Raw genomic sequence first — 20,431 nt, forward strand, 5'->3', positions numbered from 1 at the left:
CAATACCAATAAGGCGGTATTTTTAACATGGCTCTAGGTAATTTTTTTTTGTTCACACTTGGTTAGTTGCCTTTGGATTGTTCAGGATTTATTTTGATAATCTATCTAATAATTTAACTGTTTAATGTCCATTTTACATTCTGGCATGCATTGAACAGCTTTTAAAAATTGACTCTCAAACTAAGCTATCTCTGACCAGATCTTCATTTATCCCTCTTTAAAGTCTATTCTTATCACTCCCCCCCCCCCTGTTTTCCTTGGTCTTACTCCTACTCTGTGAACTGGACCTACTACTTCTACTGTTCTGCATCTTCTAACTTGGGAATTCTCATCTGGTTTTTCAATATGGCCATATCATCAAAGTCTCGTGTTTTGCATGCTTCTCCCTATACTGTTTAGATGTCATCTTTCTTTAAGGTCATCAGACCTAAGCCTTTTTTGAAGACTTCCATTATGCATCCATCATATCATTCTATCATTTCTCTCTATGCAGTCCTCACTGGCCAAATTTAATTTCCATACATACTAATGCGTACACATGCCTGATAAGGTCTTCCCTTAGTCAACCATCATAACACTCTGCTGGTTAGTAATGACAGAATTTCCTTGAACTTACTCCCTCTACTGTATGAATAATTTAATGCATAAAGGAGTCATTTTTTTCTGCTTGTCTGTATGTTTTTGGTTTAACTGAAATGCATATAGACAGACAAAAAAAAATAAATATGGTGATTGCAATCTATTATTTCAATACATAATTATAAAAATCCAAGGGTAAATAATCAAGTGTAAGCAACACTATAGTATATATATGTGTGTGTCTTAAACAATAAATAAAACTATGAATATGATTATTTATAGCCATTTCATTTATTCAAAACTGTAATCATTATTTTCTGTACAATTTATTTTAGTACAATTTGTGAAATTAAACTATATTTCAAGATTACATTTACTTTAATATATCATTTTGTATATTTATCTCGAACTAGTTTTTAAAATACAGAATGCTCTTTATTTTAAAAGTAAAATTAAGTTAAAATATTAATATTTATGAATATCACTGATCATCTTAAAACCTACATACAATGAGACAGTAATCATCTAATTAAATTTTCAAAATAATGAAAACTAGGTTTCAATTTTTAAAATTTATTTACAACATATAAAAAATTAATATGAAATATATTCTTATTTTAGATTTCTGTTTGAAAATCAAAGTCCAGCTCATACTTACTATAGATGGAAAGTGTTTACGATATTACAGGTGAGTAATAGCTTTTCTCTCTATATGCCATATCAGTCTATAAATTAGGGAATATAGTTGATTTGCATTGGGACAGTTCTATTAGTGTTTATTAATTGTACTTATAACTGAAAATGGTGGTAAATTGAATATATTAAAAAGAATATAAAATTAGAATTAATTTAAGAAGCCATCTACTTATAGTTCTAACTTTTGGCCTTTACTGCCAAACTCGATTCTCTATGATACTAGCAAGCAACTTAATATACTAGGCACCTTTTGATAAGCAGACAATGCCTTGAAATATATAAGAAACAAAGAATACTCGAGTATCCTGTCAAACAAATTCTTGTAAATTATAATTTATAGTTTTTGTGTTCTTTTATGGCAAGCTCTATTTCCTATTTTGGTTGTATTGAACTTTTTTTGGTTGGGATTACTATATAAATATTAGGTTGAAAAGAAACTTCTTGCAGAATTTTTAATTTTGATATCAAATGATGTATTTTCAAATAAGTTTTCATCATAATACCTTTATTTTATATTATTTTAAAGAGTGGTTTTTGCTCTAATCATTTAAATTACAATTGTTTTATAATAATTGTCCTTTTTTTTTTCAGAATACTAAATACAAGATGGAAAAAAGCAAATTTGCACAATTTTATTTCAATTCAAGCTAAGCCAAAAAGCTGCTGAAACAGCTTGCAATATAAAGGAAATATAATTTGCACATGATTATTAAATATATATATATATATATATATATATATATATATATATATAAGCAAAAGAAAAGAAATTAAAACTGTAAATTAAAATTTACAATTAAATTTATTGTTTGACACAATGCTCCCAAAACAATTTTCAAATATCCCTATTCCGCAGAGTTTCAAAGAATGCTATTCTTCTCAGCAGAGGAAAAAAAAGAAATTAGCAAATTATTATAGCAGAGTAAAAATTTGCTGGTTAAGGCATTAAATGAAACAGCAATTTATGATAGTCGTAAATTGCAAAAAAAATGTAAATTCAGATGAACATATTCCAACTCGAACAAAACTTTATTGATCAAAATCAGCACCCTCAAAATCAACACACTTTTACCAACAGACAACAAGTGTATTTATAGCAGTAATGTTGGCAATGAAGAATCTTACATTCTGGTGGCAGTGAAGTTGCTAAAAGCATTTTTGATATTGCTTAAATTTTTTAAGCATTTCCCATGCAGAAAGTTGTTGAAATGCTTGAAAAAGTGGTAGGTGAGAGGTCTGGAGAGAATGGTGGATAAAGCAGTTTTGTAGTGGCCCAATTCGTTCAACTTCTGCAGGGTTGGTTTAGCAACGTGTGGTCAAGCATTGTCATGGAGAATAATTGGGCCTTTTCTATTCACCAATGCGTAGTGTTGTCAAAGTTTCTGATCAATTTCATCCGTTTGTTGACAGTACTTGACCATAATGGTTTTGCTTGCATTAGAAAAAAACTGATGGATGAGATGGGTCGCAGATTATCAAACAGTCAATATGACCTTCTTTTGGTTCAACTATGACTTCAGAGAGTGTTTTGGAGCTTCGTCGGCATCTAACCCACTGAGCTAAGTGTCGTAAAGAACCCACTTTTCATCACAAACCACAACCCACTCGAGAAACGGGTCATTCTTGTTGCATAAAAGAGGGGAAGATGACACTTCATAACAGCATTTTTTTGGTTGTCGTTGAATTCATGAGGCACCCATTTATCAAGTTTTTTTTTGTTTTCTTTTGTCTTTTCCAATCTCTCTCAAGTGACTGAAAATCATTGTATACATTATGTCTAATTCAGAAGCAAGTTCTCAAACAGTTGTGCGTGGATTGGCTCCAACTCAGACTCTTAATTGATTATTGTCAACATCCGATGGCAGACCACTACATTCCTCATCTTCAAGACTCTAGTCACAACATTTCTTAAACCAGCATTGTGCTGTGTGCTCAGTAGTGGTTCCTGGGCCAAACACTTCGTTGATATCGCAAACTGTTTCAGCAGCTTTTCAGCTTAGCTTAAATTAAGAAAATTGTACGAATTTGCTTTTTTTCCATCTTATATTCAACGTTCTGAAAAGACAGTTTTTTAAAATGATTGTACTTTAAATGGTTAGATAGTGAAAAACGCTCTTTAAAATAATATATAAAGTAAAGGTATTATAACAAGAACTTATTTGAAAATACATCATTTGCAATCATATATCTATTACCTTGAAAAAACCTTTAAAATCATATTTTTTATATTTAGTAAAAATTTGTCAGTATTAAAAATAAAATCAAAATAAATACTATTAAAATATTTTTAAAAATCAAAATACATTCTTCTGAAATTGCATCATATTATTACCGTTATTGTCCATATAAGAGTTACACCTGGTTATCACAAAACTGCCTGGTGTTATCCATATACTTAACAGATGAAGTTAAAGTGAAATTACAAATCGAAATAAATACTAATAAAATATTTTTTAATTTTAATTAAAATATTAGTTTCTGGGTTAAGTATATCATTCTTTATATATCAAATTTTGTTTTTAAAACTTTAATTTTGTCTGGAGAAGGCGTTGAAAAAGCCTTGAAAGTGGACATTGAAAATCTGCATGAACTCTGAGAATTGTGTAAAATGTAAAACTTTTCAATTGTTTCCTTTTCTTAGGGAGATTCCCCTTATAAATGGAGGACTGAAGAATTTCGAATGTTCAAGAATGGGTCCATTTGGAAACCACCACCACTTAATCTCTATACACAAGGAATGCCAGAGGAATTGGTTGAGCGAGATGAAAACCAGACTAAGAAAGGTCAACTAACTGACAGGTAAGTGCATTTCAATTCTATTTCTCACGAGATGCAAAATACGTTTATAAACTCTGCAACCTTAAAATCAAATATTGTTTTTAGCTTTGGTTGTTAAATTATTTAATCAAATAAAATCACAAATATTTGTAAAAAAATATAATTTAAACATTTTCACTAGAGTGGTAACCTTTATTTTGGTATTTTTTTTTTAATTTTTTTTTTTTTCATAAAACAGCTTGACTGGTAACTGAACTTTCTGTTGAACATGGCTTAACTTTGAAAACAACATTATGCAAACTAAATGAGATTTTTGAGCTTTTCTTTTTCAAGGGGAGAAGAGCTATTACTTGTATGCTTATTATGTCACCTTTCCTCTTAGTAGGAATCATAAAATACCACCCCTCTTTATAATAGGATCTCATTTATTAGGTGTTCACATGGATGAAAAGTAATCTAAAAAAAAAATAGAAACAATACTTGTGGAACGTTTCGGCCGTTTTGCCCTCCGGCCTTTATCAGGTGTTTTGTATCGAACTTGGGAACCGTTTGTTAGGAGTCTCGAACCCAACCCTTTATTATTACTACAGGCGTACCGTGTTCGGACTCCAGCTAGGCTCTGGGACATAGTTGCTGATTCTCTATTTTTAATGTTACTTTTTACTGCCTTCGTTCAGGATTGAACTCGGCACCTTTGGGTAACTGTAAACTTTGATACGACGTCTAGGACCACTAGGCCATATGTCACTAGAAACGTTGTGATGATAACAACCAAGATGAGGAAGTCAGTCCGACAATCTCAATCAATGAAAACACCTCATCTCAAAAATAGACAATTACAATACTTGTGGAAGCTTGGAACGATTGTTGAGAGATTAAATTCTGAATGGAGAAAAGAAAGTGAAGGATATGATTGCAAAGTATTGACATAGAAAATTAAGGATGGTTGGACACCTACTCTTTGAGTGGTGTTCGTATAGTACTTGGGTATATCAATTTTAACATTTACTTAGTTTTTACTGTTCTGTATGAAGAAAAATATTTGGAATTTTGTTGAAATTATACTTAGTATTTACATGAGAGAGTAACTAAGATGAATATTGCTTTTAGTAGTAAAAATCATTAGAAATTGTTTTAAAGCAAAAACAATTCACTTTAAATGCCAAACTTTGTTTATGTCTACATTTTTGTGGATTATCAAAAAAGCTTACTTAGTTTCAAAATATATATTTATATAATTTTATGTTAAGCAAGTCTAAAAGGATTTTTTTTCACCTGGATAGATGTTTTATGAATTTAAACAAATTAACTTTAGATTCAAACTGTAATTTTTTGTCAATCAATTGTTTCTATTTGCATACAGATACACTCAAAACACCATAAAATTTTAAATATTACATAGATTCTTCTTTTGTGGCCAGATTTATTTTGACTCCAATCACAGCATAGATTTTTGTAGTTGTTCAATTGTATTTGTTTTTTATTAAGTATTGGTAGGATTACATCTTCATTAAAGGATGAATCTTGTACAACAGACTGTCTATTGCAATGTTGTCATGTAATGCTTTCTTGATGATTGAGGCTTGCAGAGGATAATTTCCAATCCTTGTTTTAACAATGCTGCAAAAATAAAAATTATACTCTTTCGAAATGTTTCTAATATAAAAAAAAATCTGATCATCTGAATGTAATAAGATAAAATCATTAATTTCAGTTTAAATTGTAATTGTTATTTCTTTCTCTTACTTTCATTTTTCCACAATTATAGCCAACGTGATCGTTTGGAAGATATGCTTCGGGAACTCACACCTGAGCGGTCAAAAGTTGGAGAAGCAATGGTCTGGTGTTTAGATCATGCAGAATCTGCTGAGGAAATTGTAGAATGTATTACTGAATCTTTATCAATTTTAGAAACACCTATACCAAAAAAGGTAAATAAAAGAACTGGTTTAAAGTTGGTTTTGAATTATTTTATCTTTTATTTTTAATTCGAAGCTATTAACTCTTTACATGAAAAAAATGCTAATTTGTTATTTCAATAACTATTAACAAATTTATTCCTACATGTGGGCATATCTAGTTTATCCTAGATTTATAGAAATCTAAAATAATCGTTCTGCAGTGTGCACAGAAACATTTAGAATCCGTAGAAATTCAGAATTTTTTTAAAATATGCAATTGTAAGTGCAAGTAAATGTTAATAAACATAACATATAGAATAATTTAAAATGTAAAAATTCAAAATGTGATTTTTTTTCTTTTTCTTTTTAGATAATTTGTACTTAAATTTATATATAAAAAGGAAAACATTTGTAATATATTTTTAGATATATTATGGATTTTATTTCTCTTGTGGACAAATAAAATAAAGCAATTTTTAGCTTATGTATAATTATGAAAATTTAAATAAAAACACTGCAAAATTTTATCGAAATGATTGCCTACATTGATGTTCACAGGCTGTGAATATGAACAAAAGCTGATGTTTGCTATTGGGCAAAGTTTATAAATAAGATTTTTTTGTTTCAACAACGAAATGATTTTTATAAATACATTGTATGGCACAAAATGATGTATAGGGTTGATCCCAATCTGATTTTTTTGTCTCCTTGCTGAATAATGCAAGAACAAAATGGATATTACAACAAATATAAAAAGACAAAAACAAAGATTATTCAAACCAAAAGAACTATGTTATCAAAGAACTATCAGAAATGCTCTCTGTGGTGGTGAAACAGTTGGTGCATACAACTTTTTTCATTGGTTAGGTGCAGTGAAAAAATAAAACTTGAACATATACTTTTAATGTTAGATGAGTGCGATTGTATTGCATAATGTACAAAGAATTGAAGTTAAAGAGATCCAAGAAATAAAGATCACGAATGTTGTGAGGATTCATTTCATACAAGGTAGCTTGTATTGTAATTTTTCTGATATTAAGCTGGAAGTTGGGATTTTATGATCTCTCTAGTAGTGTTTGCAAGACTTGTTCGTTTTGATTTTATTTGTAGTTCTTTATATTTATTTTGTCATTGTGAATAGTTTGAAATAAAAATCTTGAATATGATCTGGTAGAAAACAGTAATCTTATTTTTTTTTTTATCACATTTGCAAAATGAGTTATCATAAAATTCACTAAAATCCGAAATGTTTTTCTGATTGTGCTGTGCACAAACTGTTATGGACCAGAGTTAGTAATAAAAAAATATTTTTTTTAAAGAACAAAAAAAACTATCCTTTTGTCAATAATATTATGAAAATGAGAATTTCTTTTTATCAGTTCAAAAAGATACTGACAAGCTTCATTTTATTGTGAATGTTTGCTTTAGTTGAGCCAGCATTTATTCATTTATTCTCTTTGCATTATTATTTCAGATTGCCAGATTATTTTTGGTATCAGATATCTTGTTTAATAGTAGTGCCAAAGTCCCAAATGCATCATTTTTCAGAAAATTGTAAGTATCTACACACATAAACAGTATGTATCATTTTTAGCTTTAATCATTTGTAAAAGTTTTATCATTTAAAAATCAGAAAATGTTTTGCTAAAATGTTTACACTTTCTTTAACCAATCTTTTACATGTTTGAATGTCTTCTTCTCTATAAATAAAACAGACGTATGTGTGTGTAAATATCTAACAGGCAAACTCTTAAACTACTGGTCACATAGCACTGAAATTCTCAGGAAATAATATTCATGCACCAAGGATGGTTTATAATAAATAATATCTTTGCATACATGCATGTATATAGCAAACAGACATCAGCAAATTTACATGTAAAATGTTCATTAAACATTAGCTGACATTCTGTTTTTTTTTATGCCCATGCACATGCATTTGTTGCCTTAAAAAGTACTCTGGAGGCCACCAGGGATTACCAAAGCTTCTTTTTTTGGGTGAGATTGGTCTGGTGAATTAGTGCCTGTTCATTCTCCCAAGCATTACCACCACTTTTTCTGTTTATAGAGAGGGAGCCAGTAGATGATTTTGCTGAAATGCTGTGTCAGAACAGATATTACACTTTGATCTAAGCCAAAAGGCCAAGTAAGCATAATATAGTTTTCTACCAGGCATTACCTCTTAAAAAAAGAAATACAAAATAATCAAATGTGGGTTAGAATTATGAAATATGATTGACGAAATTAGTAACATATTTAGGAATTATATAACATGATAAAATTTTAATTGATTGGTGCGTTTGTAATGAAATAATCAGCCCAAACAATATATCAAAGTTATTATTTTCGTAAGGGGGGGGGTATAATGTGGGTTACAATTATAAAAAATGATTCTCGAAATTAGTAACATATCCAAGAATTATGAAAAATGATGAAATGTGAATAAATTGATTAGTATGTTGGTAATCAATTAAACAACCCAGATAATATATCAAAGGTATTATTTTCGTAAGGGGAGGAGCGATAATGCTAGTTAAAATTATAAAAAATGATTGTCGAAATTAGTAACATATCCAAGAATTATGAAAAATGATGAAATGTGAGTTAATTCATTTGTGTTTGTAATGAAAGAATAAACCCAGACAGTATATCAAAGTAATTATTTTCGTAAGGGTGGGGGCATAAAAAGGGCATTAAAATTATTTTAAAAAATTGTCAAAATTACTAACATATCCAAGAATAATAAAAAATGATGAAATGAGTTAATTGATTGGTGTGTTTGTAATGAAATATCAAAGTTATTATTTTCGTAAGGTGGGGGGGGGGGGCAATAATAAAATTATAAAAAATGATTGTCAAAATTAGTAACATATCCAAGAATTATGAAAAGTCGTGAAATGTGAGTTAATTGTTTGTGCATTTGTAATGTATGTTAAATTGTTTCATATATATATATATATATATATATATATATATATATATATATATATATATATATATATATATATATATATAAAATTATCCATCCGAAAGTAGGTAAATATGTGTTGTAATTACCCGTCCCAAAAAGATAAAATTATTTCATATGCATTCTGTAAATTACTTGTCCTAGGAAAGGTACAATTATTTCATACATGTGTAATAGCCGTCCTAGGGTAAGTAAAATATTCTTTTGCTCAAAATAGCAAATAATACATAGACATTAAAAATTCCTCTCTGCAAAGAATAACAATTATATTCAAAATAAACTTCAATTTTCTCATTATTTATACTGTCCTGAGTAACGCCAGGTAGCTCTGTTAGTATCAAACATAATTAGTTTTGTCCAAATAGTCACTGCCAAACACAATGTAACAGATGACAATAGGGGGTGAAGGGAATGAGAAATGAAGAAGTTTTGTTGAATACAAAAGTCTCATAATTTGAAAGTTGTCAGTTCCATTTCTGTATTAGCAGTACATTTTCACTTCAATCATATTCAGAAATATTTTTTCTAAAAAACTGAGAAGCTTATAGTAGGTATCACAAGCCAGCCTAGAGTTTAGTGTCCGAAAACAGATAAATATAGTGAAATCGCTTTGAAAAAACGAATTATTTTGATACAATTTAGTTATAAACAAAATTTATTATTTTCTCTTTATAATTTATAATTCTTTTTCTTCTGTCATTAAGTTTTATTTTTCAAGTTAGGTTGACAATTATTTTTTACACAAATAAAATGTTTTTCAAATTCACTGCATAATATGATTATAAAGATATTCAAATCTTAATGAAAAAAAAAAGCCTGGTCTGCTTAATATAAGATTTTAAATTATCTTCCTCACAAAAAAAATATCTAAATTGAAAATTAATGAATGAAATACTGAAGCAATTTTTGTGTTTATTAAATTGTTTCCGTTTGTTTCTACATGGTCCAAATTGGAGTATTCTAATTCACTATTACAAGAAAATTTATCTTGAATGTGCTATGAATCATATTAAGAAGATTAAATTTATTAGATGTGTAAATGAATCCTATATACATCATCAAAGTTGCACTTTTGTGTTATTTTTGAACACTTTTTTTGAAGAGGGGGATAATGTCATTTTGCCTACTGTTTAGGCTACTTTGACCTAATAATTATAATCTTCATGATTAATTTATCACAAGTGACTTAAAAAAAAATTTCACTTTTTTGAAGCTTGAAATTTGGTTGTCTAATCCTCTAATTTCTAATAACCTTTTCAATGGTAGTGTTATCAAAATAAATTTTGTTTCATTGTTTTGCAAAAAATTATGACCACACATTAACAGTTTTTAGTTATAATGAAAATAAAACTTTGCTTTGGGATAATTATAGATAACATTTCTCGCTATTAATTTTTACCAAGATTTTATACAACTAAGGTCTTCAATTAGGCTTAGAAATGTTTGATAGCTATCAGAATGTACAGATGATAATTTATGTAAATTCAGTTTCGAGTCGACATTTTTATTTTTTCATAGAGAAGGAAGACAAACGTAAACCTACCTTTTTAAATATTTCTGTTGTATTTGGTAGGAATGACCATATAACATTGATAAATCATAAACATGTCTCTTGTCATTTTGTGCTTATCAATGACTCTCTTCTTGAGAAATCAACTTAGAAACATACGTTAGATCCATTGATCTTTCTGCATTTTGTAAAGTTAGTTCTCTCTATCGCTCTAAATACTTTCTTACATGTCTTACATTACTCTATCTATACAATCAAACCTTGTATGGAATACTGTTGTCATATTTGATTGGTAATCTCTGTCCTATTTGAGGGTTCTTGATAAGGTGCAGAAACATATTTAATTTGATTGGCTCCACCCTTTCTTCTACTTTGAAATCTTTTATCTCGCAGATGTGATGTTACTAGTCTGTCTTTTCTATAAATTCTATTATGGAATATATTCTTCAGAATTGTCTGTTCCTTGCTTCCTTTGTTCCAGGTCGTTTGACTTGTTAATCTAAGTAGTCTTCACCAATTTGCTGTTTTAATACTTTCTTATAATACATGCCTATATAATACTATTCCAGTATCTGCTTTTCAAGAAATACAGGTTTGTTTTCCTCCTACCTATAGTGTTGGTCTTTTCAAAATTAAGGTCAATAGGCGTCTCCTGTCTTTACAATAAAATGATCTTTAGTTCTTGTTAGCTCTTTACATCATATAGCTTCATGCCTTGGGTGAAGTGATGTCCATAAAAAATAAAAACAATAGCAAATATTAAAAGGTGCCCATTCAACCTGTACATTTACAAATGCAAATGCTATCCTGAAGTGACGTATCGACTGACTGTTGTAACCTCTTATAGAGATGTGTGCATACATCTAAACCAAGAATGTCCACTTATTTCTAAATTCTCATGAAACTTGCTTTTTGTTCTTGAAAGTTAACTAAAAGAACTTGAAATCTAACTTGAAAATTGAATTGGCAGACTCTTTTCTCTGCTATACAACGGACCAATTTGTTGATTGTGTTTGCAACTTGTGTTAGTGAAGAAGCAGCTTCTGCTGATTGAATTGTGGTTTCCTTGCTATCCTCTCAACACTTTGGCTTTTGGTTTATCGTCAAAAATGGTTGGTTCAATTAAATGGATAGTTGTCATAGGAACCATGGACTGAAACTGCCATCACATTTGTCAATTGTTCTCTCAAATTTTTTCCTTCTTTTGAATAAATTTCACAGTATTGAGAATATGAGAAACGATTTTCGTCATTTTTTTTCCCCAAGCTACAGTTTGCCTCATATAAATCATGAAATGAATTGTGCATATGTAATTGTTGGCAATAGAAACAGTTGTTGATAACAGAAGTGTTAGAATAAACGTGTTAAATGAAATGTTCAATTCACTTTTTGTGAACAGTTGCACAACTTTAACAATGATATTGTTCAAAGTTTCCCAATGATTTTGTTTGATCTATTTCCTTTATAATTTAAGTTGATGTAACTAAACTTTAAAACAGTAAAATCTATTACATTGAAAGCAGAACTCTTGAGAACCATTCATTTGGTTCAATAAAATCAGGAGTGATCTATGATTAATCTCTTATTACTTGGTTTATGTTGTGGAATGTTGATTTTATATCTAACTTTCCTTTTTGTGTGTGGGGGGGGGGTGGGCATCTTTTCTGATGCATTATTTTCTGTAGAAATAGTATTTCTAATAGGATTCATTGACAACAATAATTCTGATTGCTGTACATCAAATAAAGACAAATTCATATTTAATTTTAAACTGAAACTATAACATCAACTGTCTTTTAAAAATAACTATGAGGAAAATGTTTGTTTTTTATATTTTAAATTCAGTAAACTTCATACATTTGTACAATAAATGATCTTTTCTTAAATGTTTTTTGGAAAGCATTGATCTTTTTAATCTATTTTTTGTTTCAGTTTTCAAGTTAAATTACCTGATATTTTCAAAGACATTCATGAAACTTATATCAAAATTGATAGCAGACTAAAAGCTGAACAGTTTAAGGTGTGTTTTTATTTCTTTTACATATTGGATTATTCAGTTTCATTATGATTACTCATTCTTATAAACAAGGATGTTGATTTTGTTTTTGTAATTTCTTAAAACAAAAAAAATTAATCTGTATTTTTTATTCAATAGTTTAAATCATTCATTTGAAAATAATTTGATTTAAATTGCAAGAAAATATTTGTATATTATACAGAAAGACTTGATATTACTATGGATCGAATAGGATCACTAGGATTTACTTTTAAAATTACTATTACTTTTTTTTTCTTTTTTTTTTCTTTTTTTTTTCTTTTTTTTTTTTTTTTGCTGCTCTTCTTCCATTTCACCCTTAATATCATCAGAAAAAATTGGAAAAACTCTGAATTTGTGTCTTCTACACATGGTTTAAATTTCATTAAAATCGGATGTACCTATTTTAAGTTTTAAAGAGGTACTGTATTTATGGCTCTCTTTATGGTGAAAGTGAGTCAATATTTTGGCACAGAGAGGATCATGTAGAGATTTGAGATCACTTCCATTTTTTTTGCCAGATAATTTTATAGCTATGCTTTAAAATTCATTAAAATATGATATATTTGAAGTCTTATGGAGTTTATGCCCTCGTAGTCCTCTTATAGACACACTTAGAGATTCAGGAACACTTCAATCATCTTTCCAGTAAATCTTACATTAGAGTACATTTTTAGATTTTATATAGATTCTATAACTTTTTTATCCATAGGAAACACAAACATGTACACATACTGAGTTTTATAGTGTGTGTGTGTGTGTGTATATATATATATATATATATATATATATATATGAATGACTTGAAAAAGTTGAGATTATTTTACATCAATATTTTTTCTAATTTAATCACATTGACATGCTAGTTCTTGTTAGATCACTGTATTGCATCAATGTTAAACCTGGTCAGTATTTAGATGGGTGATCATTTGAACTCTACCTAACTATATAAATGTATACCAGTGGTGCTGGGACTTTAATGAGTGATAAAATAGCATCATGTAGCAGGGTGGTTTAGGTTGGTGATTCATTTATAAAATGTGTTGTATAAGGTTTAAGATTTAGAAAGATGCTTTTTCCATTCTTATTTATTTGAGATTAAATTTCTTTCTGTATCAAGTATTGTAATCATTAAATTTCAAATCTGGAGAGGTGGAAATGAGATATGATTATTGTAATTCATATACAATGAAATTAACAGTGTTGAGTTCAAATCTGATTTGATAGATTGTGTTAAATTATGTATCGTACAATTGAGAAAGTTATGAACTCAAAACTTTTCATTCAGTTCGGTTCAGTTCATTAAATACAATGAATCCTTAACACTAAATATTAATGGTTCAACAATTTTAAACTGCTTGATATGCTCTAAAAAATAAATGAACGAATGAATTAAACCATACCTACTCACTTTGTACTTTGGTTTCTAATCATGACTTTGAAAACTTTATAGAATTTTCTGTTTTAATTATTAGTGTTGTAAAAGATATAAACACCTTTTAGTGCAAATAGATAATGTAAGAAAAAATTAATCTATCATACGAAATCTTTTCTAAAGGTTTTTTCCTGTATATTTTAGTAACACTAAATATGTATATTCATTAGTTCTGAGATTTGAGTTATGATTTTAAAAAAGAAATTTATTTTTAATTAGCTGTAATTTTCGATTAATTCCTCAAGTGACCTATTGCTTACAAAATTTCTAGTTATCACTCGTCTCTATACCTTATTTGTCACACTTAACAATATTTATTACATCCATCGCTATCTTTCTCTCTCTCTCTCTTGGTTTTACTTTCAGCAGCCTCATAACTCTTGCTTCTTTTATTTTGTTTAGTGTTCACACTTTGTGAACAATGATTCTAATAAAAGGGGGAAAATTACTGTCTTTTTGGTTGTAATGTATCAAACATTTATTGTTCTCTAGATTTAGCTCTTTATATCAAAAAGCTATATAACTTGTCTGGAGCAATTTCCATAAAAAAAGACTCAGAAGAAAAAGTCTATTATTTATATAAGCATAAGGAAATATCACAAGTACTTGTAGCTGGAGAGATACCAAGCAGAAAGAGACTAATTTTGGATCTTGTCTTTTTATTTGATAAAATTTGCAAACTGATTCAAACGATCAATCCCAAGTTCAATAGATCAGGATTTGTTATTGTCTGTAATAATTGAAGATTTAAGCAAGTTGTAAAACTAGAAAATCTCTTTGGTTGAGCCAACTTTCTCCCAATCAAATACATTGTATCTGACTACTGCAGCTCATTTTTTGCTAGTCCTGAGGTCGGTCATGTGATATAGTTAGCCAATTCTGATTCCAATTGGTCTTTGATGATGAAAGAATCTGGATTGGTTTGCCATATTGTGTAACCTAGCTCAGAACCAGCGAAAGTGGGTTGTAATGGTCGGAGATGTTGTACTTGATCTGCAGAAAATCAGATCAACCCAACCAAGGTAATAGTTATTGCAAGTATCTTTGCTTATGTATTTAAAATGTTTAAACTTATTTTTCTTTGTAAAGATTTATTTGGAAGTAAAGAATATTTATAAATTTTAATCTTTGCAATAAATTTTATTTTCGATTTTAAAATGTTTTCAGCAAAAAGTTATGTGTTGTTTCCGTGCATGGGAGGACTGGGCTGTTTATCCCAATGATTTTCTAATCGGCCTCCAGAATGTTTTCCTTGGACTTGTTATGTCAAAAGTAAGTTAAATTGTTTTTATTTTTATTTTTTATTACTATGTAAAATTGGAAATGTTTTTGAAAAGTTGTTTATACTCTGTATTGATTAAACAGTAATATTTTTTCTGGAACTTTTCTCAAAATATTGAAGAACTAATGGAAATGTTGTATTTTGAATAGCAAGTTCCTGAACAACCGGATAGTGAAGAGGAACCCGATTTAGACGGAGCTCCAATTGAGGATCTGGATGGCATTCCTATCGATGGTTTACCTTTTAGAGAACCTCCTCCTGCTGACATAGATGGAAAGATGCTGGATGTTGACTTGGATGGTGATCCGCTTGTAGCAGAGGATATTGATGGTATACCTTGTAAGTATGGTTTAATCACTTCATCTATTATATAATAGACCAATTGATACTATTTAAGGAAAATAAAAGAAACCGTTGTTATTTAAGTGAAGAAACCACACAAATTCTGCATGAAAAAAAGTCGGGGAAGGTCATAAGAAATTAATTCTTCTCTCGAACCTCTTATAAGTTTATTAAACCAGAAATATAATCACTTGTAGTGTAATTTTTCTTTTTTTTAATTTAAGATTTCATCAAATATCAGTGGAAAATTAAAATATTTTTTTTCTTTTTTTAAAGATATCATGATAGATGCTTTGTTGGTAGCAAAAACAGGAAACCTGCAAGAAAAAATTCTCAAAAAAAAAAAAATATGGATATATTCTAATTCCCTCCCCCTTCCTTTTTTCTCTTACATTAAAATGTCTACTGCCATTTTTGTAAGCTAAAAAAAAAAAACATTAATCATTTCTGCTGAAGTTCTCAATTTATAAAATGACTGCAGAAATTCCCCTCTGAACTACAGTAGTGTAGGTTTGCCACAACAGATGCTACATGCAAATTCAATACATCTAGGCTAATAGCCACTATCTTATGTAGCTTTCGAACACCATTTTAGACATATTTAGTTGTGATATTAAAATACTACATTTCATCCTACGAGCAACATCATAGTACTACCATTGCTACCAGTTGTCACTGGAACGAATTCTACGCTTTCCACGGATTCTGTTTTTACACCAACTGTAACTGTCTCAAGAAAACATAGACCTAATAATAGACCTGGAAATAATCTTTCCAATTTCCGATTCAGAAATAATAAAGGCTTCCTTGCCAAAGTCCATTCATTCTGATTGGCTGAGCTCTGAAAATTCTCATATTTTGGAATGCAATTCTTACCTTTATAAATGAACGGTTACTAAAATGAAAACATGGTGTCACTAACAGACATATTCTTTTGCCCGTCGTCAAGTTGATTTAATGCTTAGGTCATTACAGTTGTGTTTATGTGTGCATGTGAATGATACAAAATCATTATCGGACTGCTGTTCGCTAATCTTCTATGTAATCAACGCTCTGTAAAAAGGTTATTCTTCCCTCACCCTCTCTCTATATTCCTCACTGCGCGTAATCCCTTGTTTGTTTATGTCCAAACAAAACTGCCTTTCCTTGATGAAAAAAAAAAATTGCAAAAAAATTATCTAGCTAATTGTCATTTCATATTTAGTTACATCTTCAAAGATTCAACGAAAAAATGATTTTGACTGTTTCTGTTTGTTTTGGTCACATGACGTGCTGTAAACACAAGGAAAATAGCTATCATTTTGAATTTCTTCAACTATTTTCTTTATTAATTAATTTATACTTTAGCATTTTTTCATGAGTTTTCGCTATTTACATTAATATGACATGGCAATTCATTAGATATTATTGGTTACACTTGAACATCATTATTTTGCTTTCTGAATTAAGTTAATAATGAAGAGGAACTAAAATGGTTACGAATATTCTCATTAATTATATTTGAATGAAATATTTTCTCTTAAGATATGTGCAAAAATAAGGATATTTTTGTATGAATAAAAAAAGACAGTTTGCCAAACTAATTCCTTTTTTAAAAACTTACAACATTTTTATATCTTTCTTCCGTCTGAATTATCATTGGTCTCCCACTTATTTTGTTGGTTTAATCTCTGAACAGTTTTCTTTTCAATTTTTCCATTTTATTTATGATAAACCACTATACTTTCATATAAAAAGAAATTAGGCTAAATTTTTTAACTTACAACATTACCCAGTGCGTGTTCACATGTCTATAGTAAAATTAAGCCCTCATGTGTTCCCCTCTCTCAACCTAAGGAATAAAGAGCAGCAAATGTGCATTCAATGACTTTAACAGGTACACTATTTTTATTTAAGATATTGCACAACACAATTTGTTGGCATTTGCAATAACCATTAACAAGTCTCAAAATATTATGTATTCACAAGTATTGAGACCATAAACATAATAAACATACATTTTATCTTTTTTTTTTTTTTATTGTTTTCCATTTAAACAAACTGAGACACAGCAACACGTGGCCGGGTACAGCTAGTTTCGTAATAAAGACGAAATATAAAATCACACGGTACAAGTTAATATGGTTGCATTTTTGGTCTTATTTTCTCAACATAGATTATATGCACATCAATCACAACAATTATCACGTGATAAGAGATAAACATTATTTGCAACTAATCCTTATTTGTCAGTACATGTGGAAGATGAAAGATTAAATACACTACAACCTAAAGTAAGACAAATATCTTTAACAGAAGAAAGACTGCCTCAAATTTCCATATCAAAATGGCTTTTTGATAATACAGTAAATCTTTACACTTTTCTATGAAGCAATTTATGGAAATATTGCTTGAGATGTTCATAATGCAACATGTTTTTTATTTTTTATTTTAGACTTGGAAAATAAGGGAACCTTTACATAATCTAATTTGTGATCTAACTACAAGTATTAATTTTCATAAAATTTTTTCTTTTTCCATTAAGTGCTTAATAGTGAATATGTAAATTTGACAATCCTGACACTAAATTTGTCCAACTCTTTCATTAACTTGTAATTCTAATAAATAAATTTGATTAACATTTTTTTTTTCCTCCAGTGGATAAAGGTGAAAGCTTAGATGGAAAACCTCTTGATGATGAACTTCAAGCTTTGAGCCAAGCTAAATTTGCTCGGTCCAAATGGGAAACAGTTGATGAAGCAGAGTTAGAAGCACAAGGTAAGTGATAATTTCCTTTTTCAATAGCATCATTTGAAACATAAAATGGTGGAATTAAAATGTTTTTTTGGTTTTTGGTTTTTTTTTCAAATCAAGTTATTCAGGAATTGTCTGTGTCAGCACTTTAGTTAATCATTAATATTTTATTTATGCTTTTTAGATTTAAAATTTTGATTGCCTTAAAAAAAAATCTCCCAGAATGTGTGTGTGTGTGTGGGTGTGTGAACATACAGATAAAACCCTTTTTCATCAGATAGATCCTGAAATGATCTAGTAAATCTATTTTTTATTACTATTTCTTAATTTATCCAGTTTATTCTTCAAAGCAGTTATATTCAAGGTAATTTTAACTTGATTAAACAAGTTTTTCTAAAAATGTAATTTAAAAAAAAGTTGAATGATTTAATTTGGAAATTTGTCTTGCAAATCTGAGAAGAGACATTAAAATTATGTGTTGCATATTCAAAATTTCTATCTTAGAAGTTTCAATTAAGTCACTCTCTTATTTAACTCTACTAAGATTCTCACCTATCCTCTCATCGGGCCAGTCACTTTTCTCTGTACACCATTTAAAGATTCTCACATCTAGTCAGAATCAAAAACAGTATTCTATGAGGTCTCCATTTACTTGCTTTTCCAAAAAGCCAAAGTTAGACATAATATCACTTTTTTCCTTTCATAACAGGGAAGTAATACTTTCAAAAATAAAAGAAATTGCATCAGTTGAGGATTTTCCTCCTCTGAATTGAGAATAGATACAGTACATATTCTATATGTAATTATTTAAGTGCTAAATACTTTAATATTTTTGTTCCCTTGAAATAAAAGTTATAATCATTATTGATGGATGTAAAAATGCCAATTTTAATTGATCTGAGAACTTCAATTTGTAGTAAACGTTTATAGCTCATTTGAGATCTCTTAGAAAGTAATGTTAATGTCTGTTAAAAATGTATTTGAATAAATTATCTCAAAAAAATTTTTTTTTTCTAAACCTTACTTCTGACTAGATGATCATTTAAACAATATCAACTGAAAATGAACTAAATTGTAAGTTTCCTATTTTTATTTAAAAGCAACAAAACTTTTTTTTCCAGCAATGACAACATCTAAATGGGACCTTCTGGATCAGCAGAGTGATGAATGTGATGACCAGAAAAGCCCTGCTGAAGAAGAGCAAGATGACATCGATGGACAGTAAGAAAAATCTTTTTTTTATTTTTTTTATTATTATTGTAGTTGTAAAGTTTTGAGAAAAGTTAAATTCTTTTCAATTTTGCTTCCAGAAAAACTGAAATCCTCAAAAAAAAAAAAAAAATCATTGAACACGACGAGTCCATTGTTTGAATTTATACTTACTGCACAAAATAGATTTATAATTCTTCCCCTGATATCCAATATTAGACAAACATGATGAAACTAGCATTATTACATGAAACAAATTTGTTGAATTCAATCGCATACTTTTTGTAGGAGTAGCAAACTTTTTCTTTCATTTATGATCACTGATAAATCGTAATCATATAATGTCTGCTTTATTCACTATGCCCTGTTGGCGGGATCATGAATTCGCCAACTACAACCCCATTTTTCTGTCGTTTTTGGTGTTGCATGAGCATTTCTCCTCATATTTACAGTTCCTTGATATCTATGGACAAGTGGAGAAGAGAGAGACTTTTATTTGTATACAAATATTATTATACGATTTATTTATACATTTTTAAATTAGTGGGTTTTTTTTTTTTAATTTTTTTTTTTTAGATAAAAAATATAATTTAGCATTTAAATATAAGCTATCTTTTATTCAGTTGATTTTATCATAAATAAGATTTGACGTTTCCTAATTTTCCAGACCTATGGAAGATATGGATGACATGTATCAAGATGTTGGCTCTGAGAACGAGAACATTGCTCAAGAAGAGAACACGACTGCTGCAGAAACATTCCATAAGCAAATATCAGAAGAACGAAGAGCTAAACTGCGAGAATTAGAGGTCAGAATTTTTTTTTTAACTTTGGATTTTTATTTCTTTTTTTTTTTTTTTATTGAATAGATTTTGTTTCAATGCGCTTACATCATCTTTGAATTATTTAACTTTGTATTAAAGATTGCAATAAAAATCCTAAAAAATAAATCGGTTTTAATCT

The 20,431-nt window shown here is 29.0% G+C and overlaps 1 protein-coding gene across 1 annotated transcript in view; it reads left to right on the plus strand.

The window, feature by feature from the left end:
* Positions 1-20,431, plus strand: part of LOC145296828 (U2 snRNP-associated SURP motif-containing protein-like) — a 63,877-nt gene that overhangs the window by 38,170 nt on the left and 5,276 nt on the right. Inside the window, exons 12-21 of the mRNA XM_080142939.1 lie at positions 1,201-1,267; positions 3,917-4,074; positions 5,822-5,984; positions 7,429-7,508; positions 12,365-12,452; positions 15,070-15,174; positions 15,334-15,523; positions 18,164-18,283; positions 19,381-19,480; positions 20,136-20,277. Of these exons, the coding sequence (XP_079999065.1) occupies positions 1,201-1,267; positions 3,917-4,074; positions 5,822-5,984; positions 7,429-7,508; positions 12,365-12,452; positions 15,070-15,174; positions 15,334-15,523; positions 18,164-18,283; positions 19,381-19,480; positions 20,136-20,277 (1,213 nt within the window). The remainder of the gene's footprint in view (positions 1-1,200; positions 1,268-3,916; positions 4,075-5,821; positions 5,985-7,428; positions 7,509-12,364; positions 12,453-15,069; positions 15,175-15,333; positions 15,524-18,163; positions 18,284-19,380; positions 19,481-20,135; positions 20,278-20,431) is intronic.

The sequence above is a fragment of the Euprymna scolopes genome, chromosome 17, assembly GCF_053919585.1.
Source record: "Euprymna scolopes isolate OS-2025 chromosome 17, ASM5391958v1, whole genome shotgun sequence".
In the NCBI taxonomy this organism is placed as follows: Eukaryota; Metazoa; Mollusca; class Cephalopoda; order Sepiida; family Sepiolidae; genus Euprymna; species Euprymna scolopes.